Source organism: Urocitellus parryii, chromosome 6 (genome assembly GCF_045843805.1).
Source record: "Urocitellus parryii isolate mUroPar1 chromosome 6, mUroPar1.hap1, whole genome shotgun sequence".
NCBI lineage: Eukaryota > Metazoa > Chordata > Mammalia > Rodentia > Sciuridae > Urocitellus > Urocitellus parryii.
Window position 1 is genome coordinate 132917622 of NC_135536.1, and position 22774 is coordinate 132940395.

The 22774-nt window shown below is 49.9% G+C and overlaps 1 protein-coding gene across 8 annotated transcripts; it reads left to right on the forward strand.

Annotated features, from left to right (window-relative positions):
• The first annotated feature begins 2120 nt into the window (after positions 1-2120).
• On the forward strand, positions 2121-22129 carry Man2a2 (mannosidase alpha class 2A member 2). Of its 8 annotated transcripts, XM_077799978.1 has the most exons (27): positions 2121-2502; positions 2746-2947; positions 3033-3139; positions 3508-3662; positions 3766-3915; positions 4535-4792; positions 4863-5007; positions 5132-5303; positions 5706-5833; positions 6068-6241; positions 6619-6805; positions 9096-9273; positions 9489-9691; positions 9866-10048; positions 10188-10302; positions 10515-10582; positions 10749-10914; positions 11562-11798; positions 12653-12775; positions 13031-13145; positions 13438-13571; positions 13777-13918; positions 15718-15851; positions 16186-16260; positions 18224-18418; positions 18669-18779; positions 19482-22129. In XM_077799978.1, exons 5-27 carry the CDS (start codon positions 3784-3786, stop codon positions 19632-19634), a joined length of 3528 nt encoding a protein of 1175 aa, XP_077656104.1. In that variant the 5' UTR covers positions 2121-2502; positions 2746-2947; positions 3033-3139; positions 3508-3662; positions 3766-3783; the 3' UTR covers positions 19635-22129. The 8 variants fall into 8 exon arrangements, with proteins under 8 accessions (XP_077656104.1, XP_077656105.1, XP_077656103.1 ...); XM_077799979.1 differs by lacking the exon at positions 3508-3662; XM_077799977.1 differs by lacking the exon at positions 3033-3139.
• Positions 22130-22774: the final 645 nt, after the last annotated feature.

Consider the following 22774-nt stretch of genomic DNA (forward strand, 5'->3'; position numbering starts at 1 on the left):
GTAGGCCATATTGTTTGGAGTCCTAAGTGGACAATGTCACATATTTGAATTCTTCAGACACATCCAATTAGGCAAGGAAGCTGCTTGCCTTTATAACCAAGAGTACCCAGCAGTGGGGAACCACTTGGAACATTGATGGACATTTTATGCCCTGTGTCACTGACAGGTAGCAGCATCAACAAAACACAAAATGGATTGGGGGTGGGTACTGGGCATCAATCCCACCAACATTCTACCATTGAGTAAATCTCCAGCCCTTTTTTACTTTCTGTTTTAAGATGGGGCTCTTACTAAATTTCCCAGACTGGCCTTGAACTTGTATTTCACTCACCTCAGCCTCCTAAATTGCTGGGATTACAGGTGTGCACTACTGCACCCAGATAAAACATAGATTGAATTTCTTAAGAGATCAACTAAAAAAGATAAAAGGACAACTAAAGCTCAACTCCCAAGGGAGCACACACACACACACACACACACACACACACACACATAAAGTAGTAGGCAGTTTGTATTCTTTTTTTTTTTTTTTTCTTGTTCCTCCCCACCCTATGCTGGGGATTGAACCATTGAACCCAGCCCTTTTATAAAAATTTCAAGCTGAGGGTGCTGGCACATGCTTGTAATCCCAGCAGCATGGGGCAGCGGGTGGTGGGGTTGAGACAGGAGGATCACAAGTTCAAGGCCAGCCTCAGCAACTAAGAGAGGCCCTAAACAACTTAGTGAAATCCTATCTCAAAATAAAAAATAAAAAGGTTGGAGATGTAGCTCAGAGGTTTAGCACCCCTGGGTTCAATCCCTGAAACGAACACACACACACACACACACACACACACACAAATTTAAACATGAACACAAGGTCTCACTAAATTGCCCAGGCTGGCCTAGAAATTGTGATCCTCCTGCCTCATTCCCCAGAGTTGCTAGGATTACAGGATGGGCCACCACACCCAGCCAGGCAATGTCTATTCTCACTGTGGCAATTTCCAGGATGGGTAGTTCTTATTAAATAAAATGTTCAGTTTAAAGGCTGGGATGGGGAGAAGAGACCCCAATTGGTTGTAAGAGACCCAAATCACATATTTCTCACTTTTCCATTTTCCCTCTCATGCCTGCCTTCAGCAAATTAGGCTACTGGAACCTATGTAGGCAAAGGAGAGCTGGGGGCGGGGGGGGGGGGTGTTGGAAATTCTAACCAGGTGCTTCTCTCACTACCCTGTCAAACACAAACTAGAGTAAGAGTATACTCTATAGCATGAAAGGTGGTAGACAGCCATCTTGCCCTGGGCATCATGCTGGTCATTCAGGGCGGCATCTATGTGGTTGCCAACATTTCTTGCCACACTTGGCTTAATGAACTAGAAAAGGTGGACTAGTTTCTGAATTTAGAGGGAAAGCCAGGTGATGCTAATGTCCATACCCAGTGGCATCTGGAATAATTCTAAAATGGGGAGCCTGACTATGGTCTTCCAAGTGAGCCTGATGATCCTGCTGAATCAGAGTGTTGGTCACTGTTGCTTTATGTTGCTTCAAATAAATAGAAAGGATTTGAGACAGGCGTGGTGGCATATGCCTCTAATCCTAGCTACTTGGGAAGCTAAGGCGGGAGAATCTCAAATTCAAGGTCAGCCAGGGCATTTTAGTGAGATGTGCCCTCATCACACACACACACACACACACACACACACCCTCCTCAAAAATTTTAAAATGTGTAAAGGGGCTTAAGATGTAGACCAGTAGTAAAGTGCCCCTGGGTTCAATTTCCAGTACAAAAATGGGGAGAGAGATAAAAGGTGGGGGGAGTGTCTTACTGGGTGGCACGGAAAGGAATTTCCATTAATTTATACCTACAGGAGGCAGCACCCCTTTGCCTGCGAAGGTAACTACAGAAAACAGACTATCTAGAGCTGAACAAGGCAGACTGAGGAAAACGCACTCCACTACTGGCTGGTGAAAAGGAGCTGGAATGTTTCTGCAACTGTTTGATGAAATGTGCTTACTCTAGTAAGATTCATATAAAAACAAAGTTGCGCGCCCCAGCTCAGGTTCCGCAGCGCGCTAAGGCCGGTCTCGGGCTGCGGCTGCGCAGTGCGGCCCCGGCGCCGGCACCTGGGTTCTTGGCGCCGGCAGCTCGGGCAGCCGGGCCTAAGCCGGACAAGCAGCGCCGCGGGAGCAGGGCGGGGGCTGCGGGGCTCACTAAGGAGGCGGTAGGGCCAGGCGGGGCGGGGCACGCGGGGACGCGGCGCTTGTGTCCCCGCCCCGCACGCTGCTCGGCGGGGTGGCCGCTTGTGGCTGGCGGACCGGCGCGGGCGCAGCGGAGCGCGCTGGCGGCCTTGGCCCCCACGGGAGCGCGGCTGCGGCGCTTGAAACCGTGGGCGACCGGTGGGCGGGAGTCCGCCTTTCGCCTGCGTCGCTCCTGAGCGGGATCGCCTTCCCCAGGGATGTGAGGGATCGCGGCTTGGCCGGCTGGGTCCCGAGCGCCGCGGAGGCCGGCTGCAGACGGTAATGGGCCGAGCGGATGCGGGGGAGGGTTCCAACTGATTCGGCCTTAGCCGGGCTTGGGCGACTAGAGCGCTACCCGCGCTGCGCTGAGAGGTCGGTCCGGGCGGAAGGCCTGGCCCAAGCAGCTGACGTTCCGGTATCCTGCGCGGGCAGAGTCCGGGAGGCCCAGGAGGGGGCTGGGCGCGCTGAAGAAGACCCGGCGGCAGGTGCTAGCCCTCCTGTGATCCAACTCTCTTCCTCCAGCTCCACCCACTTTGGCCTGGACCTTGGCTCCAGGGGCTAAAAATAATTGCCCAGAGGCTCCTGAGAGGAATCAGATCGCGCTAAGTAGGGCACAACGCAGAGGCAACAGAGCTCCTTGGCCCCAGGGCGCCCGGAGCAGTCTCAGGAGCGTGGTCCCGCCCACGCCTGAGTCGGCACCTAGAGCTCTCCCTCCGCCGGCCAGGCAAGTAGGGGCCAGCCGCGGTGGCAGCTGGTCAGGTCCTCAGAAGTTGTCCCACAGCCTAGCTGCTATGCTTCTCCCTACCCAGGGGACTTTCAGCATCTTGCTGGCTTCCCAGGGATCCCGTACAGCTTCTGTAAGCCAGGACTGAAAGTTTTGCACTACAGGAATTGGTACTAACGGAAAGGAGAACAGGTAGGACTAGCTTTATGTTGGAAACGGAAGCATCTTCTTTTCTATAAAAGAATTCATTCACTATTTTTACTGAGGATCTGTGCGAAAGACTGTTTTTGCTAAGTGTCAGTCTGATCCAAGAGGATTGGTGGAAAGGCTTTTCTGCCTCTTGGCCTCTGGCTATACCTTTAAATCAGAGACCAGTTTACTCCTTAAAAAGGAGAAGCACAAGGCCAAGGAACCTGTACAGGCACCACCTGGGTAGGCCCCAGGGGAAAGCTGATTGCAATTAGGAGTTTGTGTAGTGAAATGTGGGGCTAGAGGTGGGACTCTGTTTTCTTGAACCTGTTTTACATCATCGCCTGAGAGGGGGCATCATCCTACCTTAGGGGTAGAGCTGTTTCCAGGACCAGACAGGACCAGTCCCAGATGTGCTGCTTGTGCTTTTGGAATCTGAAGCAAGAGAATAAAATCAGGATTGGGTCAGGATTCTTAACTAATGTTGGGATCTTGTGCTTAGGAGTTTGCTTTTTACTGGAGCCAGGTAAATAGGTGTTCCTTGGGAACAGCCCTTGGGAACTATTTGGTGGGAAGATAACCAAAGGGATTTTACATACCAGAGCTACAGATGGTGTCTCTCCTGCTAGGGGTGTGTGGAGGCCAGTATGAAGCTGAAAAAGCAGGTGACAGTGTGTGGGGCTGCTATCTTCTGCGTGGCAGTCTTTTCGCTGTACCTTATGCTGGACAGAGTACAGCATGATCCCACCCGACACCAGAATGGTGGGAACTTCCCACGGGTGAGTAAGCCTGGTTGCTAATCTCTTCATATACAAGTCACCTGAGTTCAGGTTGTCACCTGGACTGGAGAGTTATGTCAGCCCAGGACAGGAACATTACTTTTCAATAGGCAGGTTTTTGTTTTGTTTTCGTTTTTGTTTTATGCTGGAGATTGAACCTAAGGCCTTGTGCTTGCTAAACACGCACACTTATCACTTAGCTACACCCCAGCCCCAACAGGAAGCAAAAAATAGTGATGACAAAAAGAACGTAGAAAAAAAAATGAAGTATCCTCCTGAATTCTTGGCAGACGTTGCTGATTGATTGCAGCATTTTTTCCCATTAAGTCCCAGTGCAATCCTCAGCTCCATGCTCCAAAAAGCAATACTAATCATTGAGCATAGGCATGTGAGAGGAAACCTTTACCATCTGTGAGCTAGAAAGTGACAGAACTTCTAACCCAAGTGGATCATAGTCCTTAGTAGAGATGTGCCCAGAACTTTCCATCCATATAGGCTTGTAGTCTAGCTTTGATTGAGGAGAGTGGACTCATAGTCAGGCCTCAGGTGGTAGACACTAAGCAGAGACCTTCCCTATGGATAAGGAGCTGTGGGTGATTGTTTTTTGCTTTTCTGGCAGAGCCAAATTTCTGTGCTGCAGAATCGCATTGAGCAGCTGGAGCAGCTGTTGGAGGAGAACCATGAAATTATCAGCCACATCAAGGACTCTGTGCTGGAACTGACAGCCAATGCAGAAGGCCCACCCGCTCTGCTGCCCTACCACACAGCCAATGGATCCTGGGTGGTGCCCCCGGAGCCCCGGCCCAGCTTCTTCTCCATCTCCCCCCAGGATTGCCAGTTTGCTTTGGAGGACCGGGGCCAGAAGCCAGAGCTACAGGTAAGAATCAGAGCTGGCAGGGACTTGCAGTACCACAGATGGGACACTGAACTGCCTTCCTGCCTGGCAGATGCTAACTGTGTCAGAAGAGTTGCCATTTGACAATGTGGAGGGCGGCGTTTGGAGGCAAGGCTTTGACATCTCCTACAGCCCACATGACTGGGATACTGAAGACCTGCAGGTGTTTGTGGTGCCCCACTCACACAATGACCCAGGTGAAGGTCTAGCAGGCATAGAAGAGGGGGTGTGGAGTGGGCTTTCTCATGGCAAACGTAAGGAAGGGGCAGATGGCATCATTGAAGAAGGTGGTATCCTCAGGAGACTCTGTTGGCTCCCCAGGCTGGATCAAGACCTTTGACAAGTACTACACGGAGCAGACCCAACACATCCTCAACAGCATGGTATCCAAGCTACAGGAGGACTCCCGGCGGCGCTTCCTCTGGGCAGAAGTCTCCTTCTTTGCCAAGTGGTGGGACAACATCAATGCCCAAAAGAGAGCAGCAGTCCGAAGGCCAGTAGCAGTTAGGGAGGCGTTGGAGGGCCTGAGCTGAATGGCTAGGTCTTGTCTCATACTGTGGGTGCTGAGGTGGCAAGAAGAGGCACAGGGAGCTGGGGCAGAAATGAGGAACAACGGTTTGAGGGCCACTAGTGTTAGATATCAGAGTTGTCTGAGTATAAGTGAAGAAGAAACATGGGGCCTTCCCCCTGGGAACTCAAAAGTCCCAAGATAAGCAGGGCCAGGACAACATGGGGTGGGGCTGGAGGGAAAGGAGGGCAAGTGTGTGTTCTCTTAATCTTGGATTTGAGTGAACCAGCCTAGGGGCCAGAACATGCAGGCACTGGCATCATCTTATGGTTGGCAGGACTGGGTAAGCATCCCCACCCCATGCTAAGTATGCATCTTTACCTTCAGGCTGGTGGGAAATGGGCAGCTAGAGATTGCAACAGGAGGCTGGGTGATGCCAGATGAGGCCAACTCCCACTACTTTGCATTGATTGACCAGCTCATTGAGGGACACCAGTGGCTGGAGAGAAACCTTGGTAAGTCCAGGCCCAGAAGTGGGATTCTGGCCCCATAGCTTGGCCCAGAGTGCTGTGACATGATCCTGTAAGGCACAGGGATTGTCAGGGGGTAGATCTTCTCAAGGTTAACATGGGCCTGTCCATATGGCATCTTTCCACTCCCTGCAAGGCAAGAGCTGAGATCTTAGGACCTGGGAGGCCAGAGGCCAGGCCCCGAGGTGTTCAGGACCTCTGGTTACATACCCTGCCTAGGTGCAACCCCACGCTCTGGCTGGGCAGTGGACCCATTTGGACACAGCTCCACCATGCCTTACCTGCTGCGCCGTGCCAACCTGACCAGCATGTTGATCCAGAGGGTACATTATGCCATTAAGAAGCACTTTGCTGCCACCCACAGCTTGGAGTTCATGTGGAGGCAGACTTGGGGTAAGGCCAGGTAGGGTAGAGGGGGTCCAAGCAGCATAGACTTCCCTGGGGGGAAGATCAGGGATGTCAGAAATAAGACTCCACTTCTCAGGGAAGACTGGCAGAAGCTCTCTCTCCTTCAGGCTAGGGAAGAGTCACATTGACCTGTGGCTTCTATAGGGCTGCTGTCTGTGCAAGGACTTCCCCTAAAGGACCTGTGGGCCATGGAGCCCTGCATGTCCTGTCCCCTATCCTGTATGTCGTGTACAGCCCAAATCCAGTTGGACCCTCCTATCAGGCGACCTTTAGCTTATGCAGATCCACGCCTTCCTGGAGTCCCTATGCCCAGTTCCTGAGGCTGTTTGCCACTGGTTGACCACGTGATGTGTCTTCTGCAGACTCGGATTCCAGCACAGACATCTTTTGCCACATGATGCCCTTCTACAGCTATGATGTCCCTCATACCTGTGGCCCAGATCCCAAGATCTGCTGCCAGTTTGATTTCAAACGCCTGCCCGGTGGACGCATCAACTGCCCTTGGAAAGTGCCACCCCGGGCCATCACAGAGGCCAATGTGGCAGAAAGGTATCTGTTTCCAGCTCTGGCCTGGGCATGGAGTTGGCATTTTTGCTCCTTAGAGGAGTCAGGAGACCTGGCCATGCTCTGCTGAGTCCGGGGACTGCATGGTGCAGGTGGTGTCTGGAAAATGGAGTATGGGCTCAGAGTGGGTTCAGGCCTGCAGCATTTGCAGTGGTGGCTGTGAAGTCTTCCTAGAAAACTAGAATGTGCTAAGGAACTGCCTTTTACAGAACACTTTTATTTTGCCCAAGGAGTATGTTTTCTGGTGTCCCAGCAAGCTGTCAGAGCCAGTTGACTGCCTCAGATGAATGATTATTAAATTGGTACAATTTCTTACAAACTTGAGGCAAATGTGCCTTCATTTGGCTCAGATATTCTTACTTGGCTCAAAGTCAGCCAAGATCTGTGTTCAGTGGACCTGAATTCCATTCAGATCTGTATTTAGTCCCCCTGAGGAAACAGACTTGTCCCTGTGAGAAAAGAATTGCGGACTCTCAAAGATGTCACTGTGGCTGAAATCAGCACTAGGAAAGTGGCTGAAATCCACTAAGAAAGTGTTGATTAAACATGATCTAAAAAGCAATTCAGTTAAAACCTTAAGAAGATAATGAGCCATAGCTGGGCGTGGTTGTACATGCCGGTAATCCCAGTGACTCAAGAAACTGATGCAGAAAGACTGAAGTTCAAGGCCAGCCTGGGCAATTGAGCAAGACCCTTGTCTCAAAAAGGGTGGGGGATATAGCTCAGTGGTAAAGTGCCCCTGGATTCCACTAAAAAACAAAACAAAACAGAATATAAAAATTTGAAGATTGTGGGAGTAGCTTAGTGGTAGCATTTGTGAGGGCCTGGGTTGGAGTCTCAGCATCACAAAAAAAAACCCAAAAAACCAAGAATATAACAAGTTGAACTGGTTTTTATGTTGCAATGCTGTGATTTCTATGATGTACAAGAGATGGGGCCTATGATCAAAGGAGAAAGAAAATGGTCTTTTGTTTCTAGGAATCTAAATGCTGATTGCTGGCAGGAATATAGGTCTATTAAAGTAGGTGTGGTATTTCCTAAAGCAGCAGTGACAATCGGTGTTTCTGACCCCAGTTCACAGAGAACAGGCCAGGAGACAAAACCACATTTCCTCCTTTGAAGGGCTTGCTAAGCTGATAAATCAGGGGTAGTTGGTCTTTGAGGAGTCCTTTCTTTAAGAACCAAATAGAACAGAACAAGCTGGTCTTGTCCTGTTAAGTAGATTAGTGACTGCTAGAACTGTGATATCCATAACAAGTCATTTAACAGGTTGGTCTGAAAACAGGAAGGATTTTCCAATGATATGCTATGGGGCACTATTTTTCTATTGATATTAACCATACTATGGATGAAAAAACACATGCAAATGTTTGTATATGGTTCCTCCCATGTGCCAGGCACTATTTGAAATGCTTGCTTAAATATTAATTCATTCAATTAATTTTAATTCTCATAGCATCATGGGGGTTAATGACATCAGTGTCAGTAATATTTCTGATGTTTTCCTCATTTTTCCAGAAACTGAAGCCCTAAGAGGTTAAGTTACTTGCCTAAGGTCATTCAGCTAGCAAAATCTGGCTCCAGAGTCTGGGTTCTTCACCATAGTACTGTGCTGCATTGTTCACTGGAGCTTCAGAACTGGGATTCCCAAAAGACAGGGTTTAACAGGCAGAAATGTAAGATTCCATTTTAGCTTCAGAAGATAGAACATGTGAGTTCAGGTAAAAAACCTACATACGTGGAACTATGGAAACTGACCGTCAGCATGGTGATAGTGAAGTTTTCTGCACACTGCTCTCTGGGGTCCTGACCTGGCTGAAGAGGGTGGTTCTGCCTTCCTCTGGTGGGTCTGCCCACTGTGGACCTCCATATGAGGTGCTGGGCCCTGACTCAGGTCACTGGCCAGAGAACTGCTGGTGAGCAGATTCTAAATTGTTCTCCAGGAACCAAGTTGACAGCTCGAGGGGCATGAGCACATCTTTGATGTATCTGAAGGATAATCGTGGGGAAGGACTGATTTGTCTTGTGTCACAGGGCATAAGTGGAATCAGGGAATTGAAGCCATCAACTGCAGCCTAGGATAAGAACTCTTCTGTTCTCAGAAATGTCCAGAGAACACTGGGACTGGGCTTCCTGTCTCAGGAAGTGTCTATCTGCAGGCTGAACAACAACTCCATAATGGTGTTTCAAAGTGGGCTGACTCTTGAGGTGTCTCTGCTTGGAGATCTCTTAGCCCTGAGACTTCATATGGAACCTGTGTCCTTTCCTGCTTCAGGGCAGCCCTGCTCCTAGACCAGTACAGGAAGAAGTCCCGGCTCTTCCGAAGCAATGTCCTCTTGGTGCCACTGGGCGATGACTTCCGATATGACAAGCCCCAGGAATGGGATGCCCAGTTCTTCAACTACCAGCGGCTCTTTGACTTCCTTAACAGCAAGCCTGAACTCCACGTGCAGGTGTGGAGGGGGGCTTTCCTCTGACTATCCCTGGAAGCTATTCCAAAGCAGGGGTTCCCCTTTTATGTCAAAATTCACTTCTGGCTCCCCAGCTTTTATTTTAGGCCCAGAAGGTACGCCCTCTGCTGAGGTGGACTTCCACAGCTGCAGCACTGGTGACCAGAATTCCAGGAGGCTCTGGAACTGATGAGAGCTCATTTTTGGGGTTCCCACAGGCCCAGTTTGGCACCCTCTCTGACTATTTTGATGCTCTATACAAGAGGACAGGCGTGGAACCAGGGGCCCGGCCCCCAGGGTTTCCTGTGCTAAGCGGGGATTTCTTCTCCTACGCGGACCGTGAGGACCATTACTGGACAGGCTATTATACTTCCAGACCTTTCTACAAGAGTCTGGACCGAGTCCTAGAAGCCCACCTTCGGTGAGACCCCACTCCCTTGCAGGCTGGGGGAGTAGAGTCAGGTTTTGGGGTTTAAGAAGAGTTGGCTTGGCAAGAGGCCAAGGCTTAAGAGAAGTGTTGGGAAAGGAAAGGGAATGAACGTGGATGGCCCCTCAGAGTGGAGTGGGCAGGCAGCTGACTCTTCTCTCGGACTAGGGGGGCAGAGATTCTGTACAGCCTGGCTGTGGCCCACGCCCGCCGCTCTGGACTAGCCAGCCGGTACCCACTGTCTGACTTCACCCTCCTGACGGAAGCTCGGCGCACACTGGGGCTCTTTCAGCACCATGACGCCATCACTGGAACTGCCAAGGAGGCAGTGGTGGTGGACTATGGTGTCAGGTATGAGCTGTCTCCTCTCACCCAGTTGCACTCTGTCCACCCACCCACCATCCCAAGAAGAGGATGTGCAGGGTGGTCAGCAGGCAGGCTGCCTCCCTTTGGTCATCTCCTCCCTGTCCCCTCTCCTAACCTGCCACAGGCTCCTGCGCTCCCTCGTTGGCCTGAAGCAGGTTATCATCAATGCAGCTCATTATCTGGTGCTAGGGGACAAGGATACCTACCACTTTGACCCTGAGGCACCCTTCCTCCAAATGGTGAGCCCCCTCCTGGATCTGAATGGACCCTCCAGCATGCGGGGGTGCCATCCCAACAACTGTCATTTCGGGTGTGTTACTCTTTCTTCCTTTCCTGTCTGGGGGTGAGATTTCTGTGTCCTGGACAGTGGGTGGTCCACATCCAGGACAGGCTGGTGCAGAGAGGAGGCCAAGCCCCTTGATGTTTTTTCCGTTTATCCACTTAATTCCAGGATGACACCCGCTTAAATCATGATGCCCTGCCAGAGCGTACAGTGATCCAGCTGGATTCCTCACCCAGGTGAGCCAGATCAGGCCAGGGGCCGAGGGGCAAAACCACTCCCTGGCTTCCAGTGCCTTTCCACCCCTGTACTTGCTGACCCACTGCAGGGCACTGTCCTGGCTGCTGTTCCTGCCATGCTGCTGGTGGCAACATCCTCTTGGCTCAGCCCACCCTCTACCCACAGGTTTGTGGTGGTGTTCAACCCACTGGAACAGGAGCGGCTCAGTGTGGTGTCCCTGCTGGTCAACTCACCCCGTGTGCGTGTCCTTTCAGAGGAGGGTCAGCCCCTGGCTGTGCAGATCAGTGCACACTGGAGATCTGCCACGGACATGGTCCCTGATGTCTACCAGGTAAGGCAGGAGCTTGGCAGGTGGGCCCTTGCTTTGGCCCCCTCTGCTAATCAGTATCCTCTTGCCAGGGCCTTACCCTCCCATGGACATCTAGTTCCTGCCTCTCTGCTGTGCCCTTCTCACTTCTCATGCTGGGGATGGGTGTCTTGGGGAGAAGGCTTGTCCAGAGGATTAGTCACTCTTAGGATTTGATTCTGTCCTTGAAAGGAAAGTGAAGGATGATATGGTAATAATAAAAATGGCCTCTTCATTTATCCATTCATTCAGCAAATATTTATCTATGTATCTGTCTCTTTATTTATGAGTCTTGCTCTGTTGCCTAGGCTGGTCTTGAATTCCTGGGCTCAAGTGATCTGCCTGCCTCTGTCTCCCAAGTGCTGGGATGACAGACATGTGTCACAGCACAACAGATATTTGTTGAAGGCTTAATGTGTGGTTTCCACTTTATAGTTTTTAAGTATCATTTGAGACTGATTAAGTCTGACAAGAAGGAGTATTTTCAGAGAAGGGGATGGGGCTCCTGCAGGGCAGTTGCTTGCTCAGACTGTTAGGAAACAAATGTCCCAGGACCCCAGAATTCCCCTTCCTGGATCTGGAATTGATCCTTGGCCATGGCCTATGCCTCCTCACCCTTCCTGTGCTCACAGGTATCTGTGCCCATCCGTCTGCCAGCCCTGGGCCTGGGTGTGCTGCAGCTACAGCTGGGCCTGGATGGGCACCGCACACTGCCCTCCTCTGTGCGAGTCTACTTGCATGGCCGGCAGCTCTCTGTGAGCAGGCATGATGCATTTCCTCTCCATGTCATTGACTCGGGATCCAGTGACTTTGCCCTCAGCAACCGCTACATGCAGGTCTGGTTCTCAGGCCTTACTGGGCTCCCAAAGGTAAAGGGCCAGGGGTAGTGGGAAAGGGTGTGCATGCCAGTGGGGTTGGGCAGAGCTGCTTTCCTACCCCAAGTGCTGCTGCCACCTGACAGTGACTTGGGCATGGGCCATCTTTGCTCCAAGCTGACAACATGAGGAAGCTAGGTATGTTAGCCTTCTATTACTGTGACAAATACCTGAGATAGCTGGGGACATAGCTCAGTGCTAGAGCACCTGCCTAGCATGCACGAGATCCTGGGTTTGATCTGCAGCACCACAAAATGAAAAACAAAAAAGGAAAAAAAAAATACGCACAAGTATCTGAGGTAATCAACTTATAAAGCAAAAAGGTTGGGCTGGGGATGTGGCTCAAGCGGTAGCGCGCTCGCCTGACATGCGTGCGGCCCAGGTTCAATCCTCCGCACCACATACCAACAAAGATGTTGTGTCTGCCGAAAAACTAAAAAAAAAAAAAAAAAAGCAAAAAGGTTTACTTTGGCTTGTGGTTCTAGGACAGTTCAAAGGAGTGGAACCACTGCTTTTTGGGCCTATGGTGAGGCAGCAACATCAGGTGGGGAGCTTAGAGCAGAGCTGTTCACTCATGGCTCTGAGTGAGTGAACTCACTCTCCCCCTCAAGGGCACTCCTCTAGTGACCTAAAATCTCCCACTAGACTCTACTTCTTGAAGCTTCTGCTTCCCTCCAGTAGCCCCACAACAGGGAACAGGCCTTTAATACACAGACCTTTGAGAGACACTTAAGATCCAAACTTGTAGCACTGGGCTTGGCTCCGTGGGGAAATTAGTCTGTGCCCTCCAGGGGGCAGGCCTGACATGCTGGTGTGGGGCCAGGGGTCAGGGCTGTGTTTTTTGGCAGAGCATCCGAAGGGTGGATGAGGAGCAGGACCAGCAGATGAACATGGAATTCCTCATCTATGGCACTCGTACATCCAAGGACAAGAGTGGAGCTTACCTCTTCCTGCCTGACGGAGAGGCCAAGGTACCTGAGAGTTGTCTCACAAAACCCGGCAGGCCTTGGAGGGCCAGAGGAGGGGTACAGGCATCCCTCAGGGTGATCACTTCCTGCAGGAAGACTTGTCTTTGCTGCCTGGAGGAGGTTGGTGGGTTGGGCATCTCAGTCCTGGGGGTTTAGGCCAGACCCTGATGAGATGAGACATCTTGCCCAACCCTGGGCTGCCAACTCCTGCTTTTCTTTCCACACTGTGGGCTCAGTGGCCACCTGCTCTTTCTCCAGCCCTATTCCCCCAAGGACCCCCCTGTGCTGCGTGTCACTGAAGGCCCTTTCTACTCAGAGGTGGTTGCCTACTATGAGCATGTTCACCAGGTGGTCCGGCTTTATAACCTGCCTGGTGAGTCCTGTGAACAAGGAAGGGTGGGAAAGGAAGTGTGGGTTCCCTGGGCTGTCATGTGCTGCTCCTCCTGCCCCTCCTTTGTTTACACATCTGCTCCCAACAGGTGTATCACATGAGACGGGTATGTTTAATTCTCTTAGAGAAAAGGTCATTCAAAAATGCCCTGGGAATTGCTTGGTGGGGGTTGGGCAGAGCCTTTCCCTAGCTCAGCTTTGATTTCCTGGCCCAGGCTCTCATCCATGGCCTATCCTCACTCCTCTTGATGCCTTCCCTTTTTTCCCTGTGCCAGGGGTGGAGGGGCTGTCTCTGGATGTGTCATCCCTGGTGGACATCCGGGACTGTGTCAACAAGGAGCTGGCCCTGCGCATCCACACAGACATTGACAGCCAGGGAACCTTCTTCACAGACCTCAATGGCTTTCAGGTGATTCCTGGGCTGGAGCCCTGGGCTCCACAGAGTAGACCTGGACTGTGCTTTTGGCCTCCGTCACAGGACATGGGGGGTGGTCTACCCTGATGTAAAAGAAGAAACTGGAAGTGAGAGTAATCAGGGACACCTTCAGACTGGGGATGCCTTAAGACCCAAAGAGTCCCTAGATGCCCTTGACCTGCTGGCCTTGGCCCCACAGGTGCAGCCCCGGAGGTATCTAAAGAAGCTGCCCCTGCAGGCTAACTTCTACCCCATGCCAGTTATGGCCTACATCCAGGATGCACAGAAGCGCCTCACACTACACACTGCTCAGGCCTTGGGCGTCTCCAGCCTCAGGGATGGTGAGTGGAGAATAGGAGCTCTGCAGAGGGTGTGAGGCAGGGAGGAGCAGCTCATCACACCCTTGAGGGTCTCCACTCTGTAGGCCTCTCTCAATGTCTTTCTTGTCTGCATCACCTCTGTGCTTGCAGGAGGGATGAGCCATCCTCACTTCTGTCACTCATCAAGAGCTGGCCATAGGAGAAAAGCAGGCATTGCTCTCTCCTCTCTCCGAGGAGGCAGCTGGGTGGCCGTTGAGTGGCAGGTGTCCTGTTAGGTCCCCTCAAGAAGCATCAGGTTATTAAATGGTGACTCTGATGAGATGTGTGACCCTTATTCTGGCCAGAGATGAGATTATGGATAGTTAAAAAGCATACTTGATGTTAATAGTGAAATATTTAGAAAAGGAGAAAAATTTGTCTTGTTCTAATGACCTGCTAAAGGTCAATAGAAGAAAAGATGACACTTTAAAGAATCAAAGCTGGACCCTGAGTTCCATCCTCAGCATTGAAAAAAACAAAAACAAAAAAAAACAAGGCATGAAGCACACTGGTGTGGAATCAGAGCTGGCCAGCTGATCATGCTGGGTGAGCTCCCATAGCCTCAGGGAAAAATTAAATTTGGCTAGGATGAGGCCCTTGAAGTCTTCTATGGGACAGAGCCTTCGTGAAGGCTGAATTGATATGGGTTCAAGGCTGTGTGTGGGAGCGTGGTGGAAGGGTGGGGCCTTCTTCCCCTAGGAGTGAGTGTGGCTACATTGCCCTCTGCCCCAGCTGCTCCACCTGCTCTACCTCATGATTCCTGACTACAGCTCAGTGTTCTTGCTTGATTATCTCCCTCTGCCCTGCTGGGTTTGGTGTGTTAAGAAATGATTGTTTTCTATCCAAAGGATTCATTTTAGGGTTTCAAGATGACTTTCTGTGATTGCTCATGGTAAAAAGACTACAGAAGTCAGAGTCAGGGCTGTGGAAGTGAAAGGGAAGCAGGGCCATCTCTGTGTGAGAAGCTGGTGTGGCCTTCCCTCAGGAGAGCTGGGGGAAGCCTGCTCTGTGTTGCATGCCTATAATCCTAGCATCTTGGGAGTCTGAGGCAGAAGGGTGGCAAGTTTCAGGCCAGCCTGGGCAACTTAACAAGACTTAACATAAGTAAAAAAAATGGGCTGGCTCAGTGATAAAGTATCCTTGGGTTTAATCCCTAGTACTACCCAAAAAAAAAAAAAAGCTGAGGTGGTCATCTGCCATCTCTGCCCCAAGACAGCCTAGAGGCCCCATTGAGCCTGTCTGATCTACCTCTGCATGAGGAGCACTGGCCCTACCCAGACTCTGTACAACCCAGCTTCTGACAGACAAGGCTGTTAGGACCAAGTCTGGCCTGCTGGGCCTTCTAGCTGTTCTCATGTAGAGCAAGGGTAGGAGAACAGGATTTTGGTCACAACAGAACTGCCCAGTCTGAGAAACCAGCCCCCAATGAGGGAATCTGCAGCCACACTACAGATGGTGTTGCTCTGTTTTCTGTTTGTTTTTATCATGTGGCCAGTCTTAATAGGGTTTCCTGCTTGGGTCCCCTGAGCCTAGGTTCGACTCCTGACTCAGAGAGAGTGAGCGGCCAGGGTCAGCCTGTCCCTTTTGGGGCCTGTTATTTCTTCATCTGTAGAACAAGAGCACAGGACCAGCCCCACATTCAGCTCCCTCCTAGTTTGTGAATGACTCAGCTTCTTGCTGCCTTACTGGGTTTAGGGCCTGGGGCTGGGATTCTTGTCTTAGGCCAGTGTCTGCTTAGGGATGGGGATGGCAGTCTGTGGACTCACTGTTAACTTCCCCAGGCCAGCTGGAGGTGATCTTGGACCGTCGGCTAATGCAGGATGACAACCGGGGACTAGGTCAAGGGCTCAAGGACAACAAGAGAACCCGCAACTGTTTCCGCCTCCTCTTAGAACGTCGAACCGTGGGCAGTGAGGTAAAAATCTGATCCCAGTGCCCAGGGTGTCAGAGCAAGCTCGTTCTTATGGGTGGCCCTGGGGTTCTGGCCAAGGATTTGAGCATAGGTGGAGGAGGGCAAGGGATAGACAGAGAGGGCTTAATTCCTGGGTTGTGGCGGGAGACTGTCATTTTGTGACCCATCTCATGCAACCTGGCACCTCCTCTTCTGGCTGCACCCTGTTTTCTAAGTTCCCTTCATGTTCATTTGCCACCTTCCTCTGTGATCCTTGTCTTCCCTCCCCTCACCCCAACATTTTCTAACCTTCTGCTCCAACCCTGCTCATAATCATGGCTTTCTTTGCCCCCACCAGCCAGGCTATTTCTCCAAACTGGCAGCCATGTTTAGGGACTTGATCTTTCACAGCAGCAGGAGCAGTGACCAAGAGGTAAGGGACAGCGATGGGACTAGAGAACTAGTATGAGCAAGCCGTCACTGTAGCTGGAGCCTCTGTCCAGTGTCACATGTCTGGGGCTCAGTCACTCCTTAATCTCATGGATACTGAGCCCCTGCTGTGCTGTAGGACCTGAGGGGGCCATCAGTGCATATGATGCTGCTGACTTTTAGCAATTTCCCCGTGAGTAAGGAGTAGAGTCAACTCTGAGTGTAAAAGTACAGAGTAGAAATGATGTGTCCCGCTGGTCCTGAAGACATCAAGGACAATTTTCTTGGAGGATGTGTCTTCCAAGAGTGGCTTTGATAAATGGGGTTATGATATAAACACATGAGCTGGGCACAGTGGCACACTTGTGTAATCCTAGTGACTCAGGAGGCTGAAGCAGGAGAATCTCAAATTTGAGGCCAGTCTCAGGAACTTAGCAAGACTGTCTCAAAAATGACTGGGTACCAGGCGTGGTGGCACATGCCTGTAATCCCAGCATCTTGAGAGGCCGGGACTGGAGTGTTGCAAGTTCAAAGCCAGCCTCAAAAATTTAGTGAGACCCTAACCAACTTGGCAAGACCCTGTCTCAAAATAAAAAAAATAAGGGCTGGGATATGGCTCAGTTGGTAGGGTGCTTGCCTCGCATGCACAATGCCCTGGGTTCAATCCCCAGCACCACATACAAAAATAAATAAGTAAAAACTAAAAAATCAAAACCCAGGGGCACTTGATCACTGTAACTCAGTGATCAAGTGCCCCTAGGTTCAATCCCCAGTACCAAAACACAAACACACACCCCCCAGGGAATGGGTGGAAGGCAGGAAAGAATATGAATGGGCAATAGCAGTTCATTCAGTTAGCCTAGAGCTGCACTGTCCATTATGGTAGCTACCAGCCACATGTGGCTATGCAAATAAAATGAAATTAAAAATTCAGTTTTTCATTCATATTGGCAACATTTCAAATCGTTAGTAGTCCCAAGTTGGCTAAGTGCAGTTACAGTACATTTCCATTATTACAGAAAGCTCTCTGGGCAAGTGCTGGGATACAGCATTGTGGGATAGTAGGGGCAGACTGCAGAGGCCATGAATGTCTGGCCAAAGAATCTGGACACCAGGGAAAGACCTGAGCAGGGAGGGACATAACATGAACTCTACTCATTATTCCAACAGTAGGGAGCCAGTGGCTTTGTGTGTAGGAAGATAGGCATGAGTAAGGATTTGAAGGTTGTTCAAATAGGAAGTGTTGGTGAGTTGAACTTGAACCAGGCCATGGGTGGGAGAAAGGAGTTGGGGTAGATAACGGTATACTGCAGAGGTGGAATGGAGGAGGGTTTGGTAACCACCTGTCCCTGGAGATCATAGTAGAGGGAAGTGAGATTCTGGGCAACTAGGAGAGTAGTAATAGGGACAGAAATCAGAACACAGAAAAGCAGCAGCTTTGAGGGAAAGTTCCACATAGATCCATGAGTGTGACATGTCAGGGAGCTGTCTTAAGGAGTAGTCTTCAGTTGGCAGAGCCATGGAGACCATTGTCCTGGGCATCAAGCTGGCACAGTGGGTATGGTGTGTTATTGGAGACTACAGGATGGTTCAGAACACTTTGTCCATCCAAGGCCCATCCTCCATGGTGAAGTGTGTGTCTTCATTCCCCACCTGCACTGAGGATCTCTGATGGGAGGTGTCACTGATGAATGTTGCTCGTGATATATTTTGGAGTAATAATAAAATAATAATAAAACATAGGGAAGAAATGGCCTTGTGAAATAGCCCTCTGAGTTGGGTATTATGGAAAGTAGTTACAATGAAGAGTTAAAGGTACAGGATCTGGAGCCAGGCAGTGCCTGCATCCAGACAACACCAGGAAAGCTCCTGCCATAGGAACTGGCCTGGTGTACTGTTACTCTGCCTCACCTTTACCCACTAACCTGGCTTTGCTCCCTCATTCACATCTCCGGTCCATCTTGCAGGTCCAAGAAGGCCGCTCTACCAGCTACCCATCCCTCCTCAGCCACATGACCTCCATGTACCTGAATACCCCTGTGCTTGCCCTGCCCGTAGCCAAGAGGCAGCTCCCAGGCTCCAGTCTGCACTCATTTCATCCTCTGGCTTCCGCACTGCCCTGTGACTTCCACTTGCTCAACCTACGTACGCTTCCAGGCGAGGTGAGTGTCCCTCTGGGCTCAGAACCTCCAGGACCAAATTCTGGTCCCCCTCACTCCCTGTTCCCAGCACTTGACTTTTGGGCAGGGTTCTGCTGCCTTTCTGAATTCTGCAGAGCCCTGCCAGTCATCGTCTTTCCATTCTGGTCCCCCTCACTCCCTGTTCCCAGCACTTGACTTTTGGGCAGGGTTCTGCTGCCTTTCTGAATTCTGCAGAGCCCTGCCAGTCATCGTCTTTCCTCCTGTTGTCCAGGAAGATAACTTGCCCTCAGCAGACACTGCATTTATCTTACACCGCAAGGGTTTTGACTGCAGTCTTGAGGCCAAGAACTTGGGCTTCAACTGTACCACAAGCCAGGGCAAGGTGAGTGGGCCCCAGGGATGGAAGGTGAAACACCTGATGTGGGGAGGCAGGGAAGCTGAGGTACTGGGAATATAAGAGCAAGAGCTTATGGGGAGAAGACTGGGGTTGGACAGCAGGATGAAAGAAGAAAGTGTCACTCATTTCAAGGCTTTCCATAGAGAAAGGAGGAAGCCATTGACACATTTTCAGTAACTGAGGCCTTGGTAGGGGCAGCTCCAGACGTGGCATGGAGCTAGAGAACTTCTGTTCCCTGAGGAATGGGGACGTAACACCAGGCATGTAAAACTAAATCCATGATGCTGGTCCTTTGTGAGCTGTATTTGTGGTTTCAGTTGGCATTAAATGCCCTCATATGCCAGACTCTTTACAGGTCACTGGTGATTTAGGAGATGCAGTCACTGTCCTCAAAGTGGTTGCATCTCAGTGAAATGGTTCCCACCCTGAGATCCACAGACGGGCTTTGGGGTTGAGCAAATCTCAGTGAGCCCTGGAGGTTGGATACCAATGTATATATGTATGAAGCCTTGTTGCTTTTTTTTTTTTGAAGTGCTGAAACTAGGGTTTTGCTTATGGTGGGCAAGTACTCTAATATTGAGTTACTCTGTCAGATTGCTAAAGAGGTAACACTAGTGATGTAGATGACAAGTGTTTCTGTTTAGTGTAGGAGTATCTAGCACAGCCCGGTGTCTTCTCTCTCCACAGGTAGCCCTAGGTAGCCTTTTCCATGGCCTGGATGTGGGATTCCTACAGCCAACCTCCTTGACACTATTGTACCCTCTAGCCTCACCCTCCAACAGCACTGACATCTATCTGGAACCCATGGAGATCGCCACCTTTCGCCTCCGCTTGGGTTAAGGCTTCTTGTGGCCTGAAGAAAAAGCTCATCCACAAAGACTGCCTCTTAACACTGAGAATGGGTTGGACAAGCCACACTGGGTATCCCATCTAATCTGCCTCTAAAACCTGACAGACTGGGCTCTCCCCTCATCTTGTTTATTGTTGCTTCTGTATTTAGGGCAATGCCCAGTGGTGGGCAGGTAGGGCAGATGCTGGTGAGATGAGGGAGAGGAAGCCATTGGTCGGGGTTGATGGTACCAGACTCTGCTCTGGGTTGAGTGGCCACATACTTGGGCACAAGCTCAAGTACCCATCCTTTTCCCAAAGTGGGATGTGGGAGGAGTGGGGACAGACAGGAGGTCTTGGAAGCTAAGTGGGTAAGGCCCAGTGTCGGGTGACTACAGATGAGAGCTTACTCTAGGGGAATCCTGTGGTGAAGAAGAGACTATGTATCCTGGTATAAGGAGCAGGATCAGTGGGAAGAGGAGGATGGGGACCCACAGTTAGCGGTGGGGTGGAGGAGTAGAAGGAATCCCAGTTTCTCCTAAGGGCCTGAAGGCTTTTCTGCTTTCTGTGATGGCTCTACCCTAAATACCACTGGGCCTGCACATCCTGGTGGGGGCTGCAGGATGGCAGGAAGGACTCACTAGAGACTTATGGCCAGAGGGCATAGAACATTTCAGATACCAAAACCCCCATCTCAAATTGGGCAGTTTGTGTGTTGATTAATGGGATTGGTGGCTGGGGCTTAGTGGGGCTTCTCCACCCTACCTGACTCTGGTTTGTTCCCTTTACTCTCTGCACTACTGCCCCCAAGAACTTTCTATCATGAGGGGTTTGGTCCTGGAAAGAAAGTGAAACCTCCAAGACCCTCCATGCTTGGGCAGCTTGAGACGACTTTCGGTGCCATGCCTAGCAGGCCTTGAAGCCTCACCTTTGGCCCATCCTTTTACAGTATTCAATTCTTGGCATGGGGGATGAGGGATATGTAGACTAAATTAGGAAGCGGTAGGACTGCTCATAAGTCTTCATTTCAGCTTCAAATAATAGAGAAAAATTTATAATAGTCTCTATAGATGCTGAAAAGATATTTGATAAAATTTAAAATCCACCCCTAGGGCTGGGGATGTGGCTTCGAGAGTAGAGTGTTTGCCTAGCAAGCATGAGGCTCTGGGTTTGATCCCCAGCACCACAAAAATAAAATCCACCCCTTCTTAAAATTCTAAGAAAGAAACTTCCTAATCTAGAAAAAGGTCCATATCAGAAACAGTTAATGGGACTCTGAAGAGTCAGACACCATAAGCATTCCCATTGAGGGTAAGAAACTAGCCAGGGGTGCTGTGGTTTAGCAGTGTCTGGCATTACTTACCCTTGCAACAAGTCAGGTGAAGGAGGTAAGGAAGGGTTATAATTGCCATCATCTATAGACCCTAAAGCAGCCTGCCTATGAAATCCAGCAGAATTGGCTGAAGACGTAGGAAGAGCATTCTGTAAATTGAGCCAGTGCTAAACATGTTCCTGTAAAGATTTTGGTTTTCCCTAAATCGGCTCACTTCAATGTAATTCCAATGAGATTGGATACTTTTTGAAATTCAGTAGCTTCTGAAGTTCATTTGGAAGAGTAAAGGCGTGAGAATATCAAGGTATCTCCGAATGGCGATGAGTCCAGTGGTGGTGCTGAGGTGGGTAAAAGGCACTTGCCCTACCAGATTTCCCAAAGGACTCTGGCTAGCATGAATTTAATTAGTATGACAGACTGGGTCAGACAGATGGGACAGTATGGAGAATCCAGAAACAGTCCTGGGTACATAGGGATTTAGTATATGGTAAATTTTTTTTTAAATGGGAGTATTTTAAATGGGGCAAAAGATGGATTATTTAATAAATAATACTTTGAGATGACTTATTAGAGTAAGATCTCTACCTCAGTTTCCACAAAAATTAGTTTGAGAGGGGAAAAAAACAAAATAAGAAAATATATTTTTATAACTGATGTGGGAAGGTCTTTTGAAAACACGAAACCAAAAAGAAAACATCTTACCAGACACACAAAATTGAGTTTCTGTGCTATGAGAAACATCAAGGTTGAAACATAAATGTCAGATGTGGGAGAAAATATTTGTGGTGTAGTAAAAATCAGTATGATTAGAAAATTTGCTTTAGGGTCCTCAAAGTCACTGGGGGCCTGCCAGGAGCCATCTGAAATCTCAGAGTGACAAGGCCAAGTTTTTGTGGGTTTGCCAGAGTCTTTGTGCCAACGTCAGGCCATAGCTCATGGAATCCTGTCCATAACCTGATGGAAGAACTAAGGTAACAAATGTGAAGTGCTTAGCATAGTGCCTCGTACACAGAAGAGCTCCACGAGTAGGAGTTATAACCATATTGGTAAAGGTTGCTAAGCAATTACAGCAAGTGTTATTTGCTAGTATATGATTTGTAATGAAATGATAGGAGAGAATCTGTGAACCCCTAGGAAATTAGCAGAATAAAGGATATTATCTTTGGAGGTCTTAGATGTGCAGTGAAATTATTTGTCTTGACAGGAATTATGTTTAAATCCTATACACTAGCCTTTTAAAATAATAAGGCAGCATTGTTCAAGATATGGTCCAGAGCCTGGCATGGTGACACATGCCTGTAATTCCAGCAGTGGAGTCTGAGGCAGGAGAATTCCAAGTTCAAGGCCAGCCCCAGGAATTTGTCTCTAAACAAAAAGGGCCAGGGACCTAGCTCAGTGGTAAAGCTCTCCTGGGTTCAATGTCAAAAAAAAAAAAAAAAATGGTTCAGGGATCATCAGAGTTCCTAGTTGGAAGTATGGGTTTCTGTCTTATCCTAAATAAGGCTTCTCCTTTGGTCTGGGTGTTGCAATGATGTCTGGAGCAGAGCCACAGCTGTCCTAAGTCTGATGCTGCAATAGTAGCAAGAAACAAAAGCCTGTTTTAGTGCATAGGGTACAACCTTTGAACCTGTCTGGGAGCAAGAGACCACACCAAAGAATGTTATTGTTGATAGAGGGGTACTGGGGATTAAAAACCCAGGGGTGCTATGCCACTGAGCTACATGCCAAACCTTTTTATTTTTGAGTTGAGGTCTCACTAAATTGCCCAACCAGGCCTCGGTGAGGTGCTGAGCCAGTGGGATTGTAGGCATACACCATT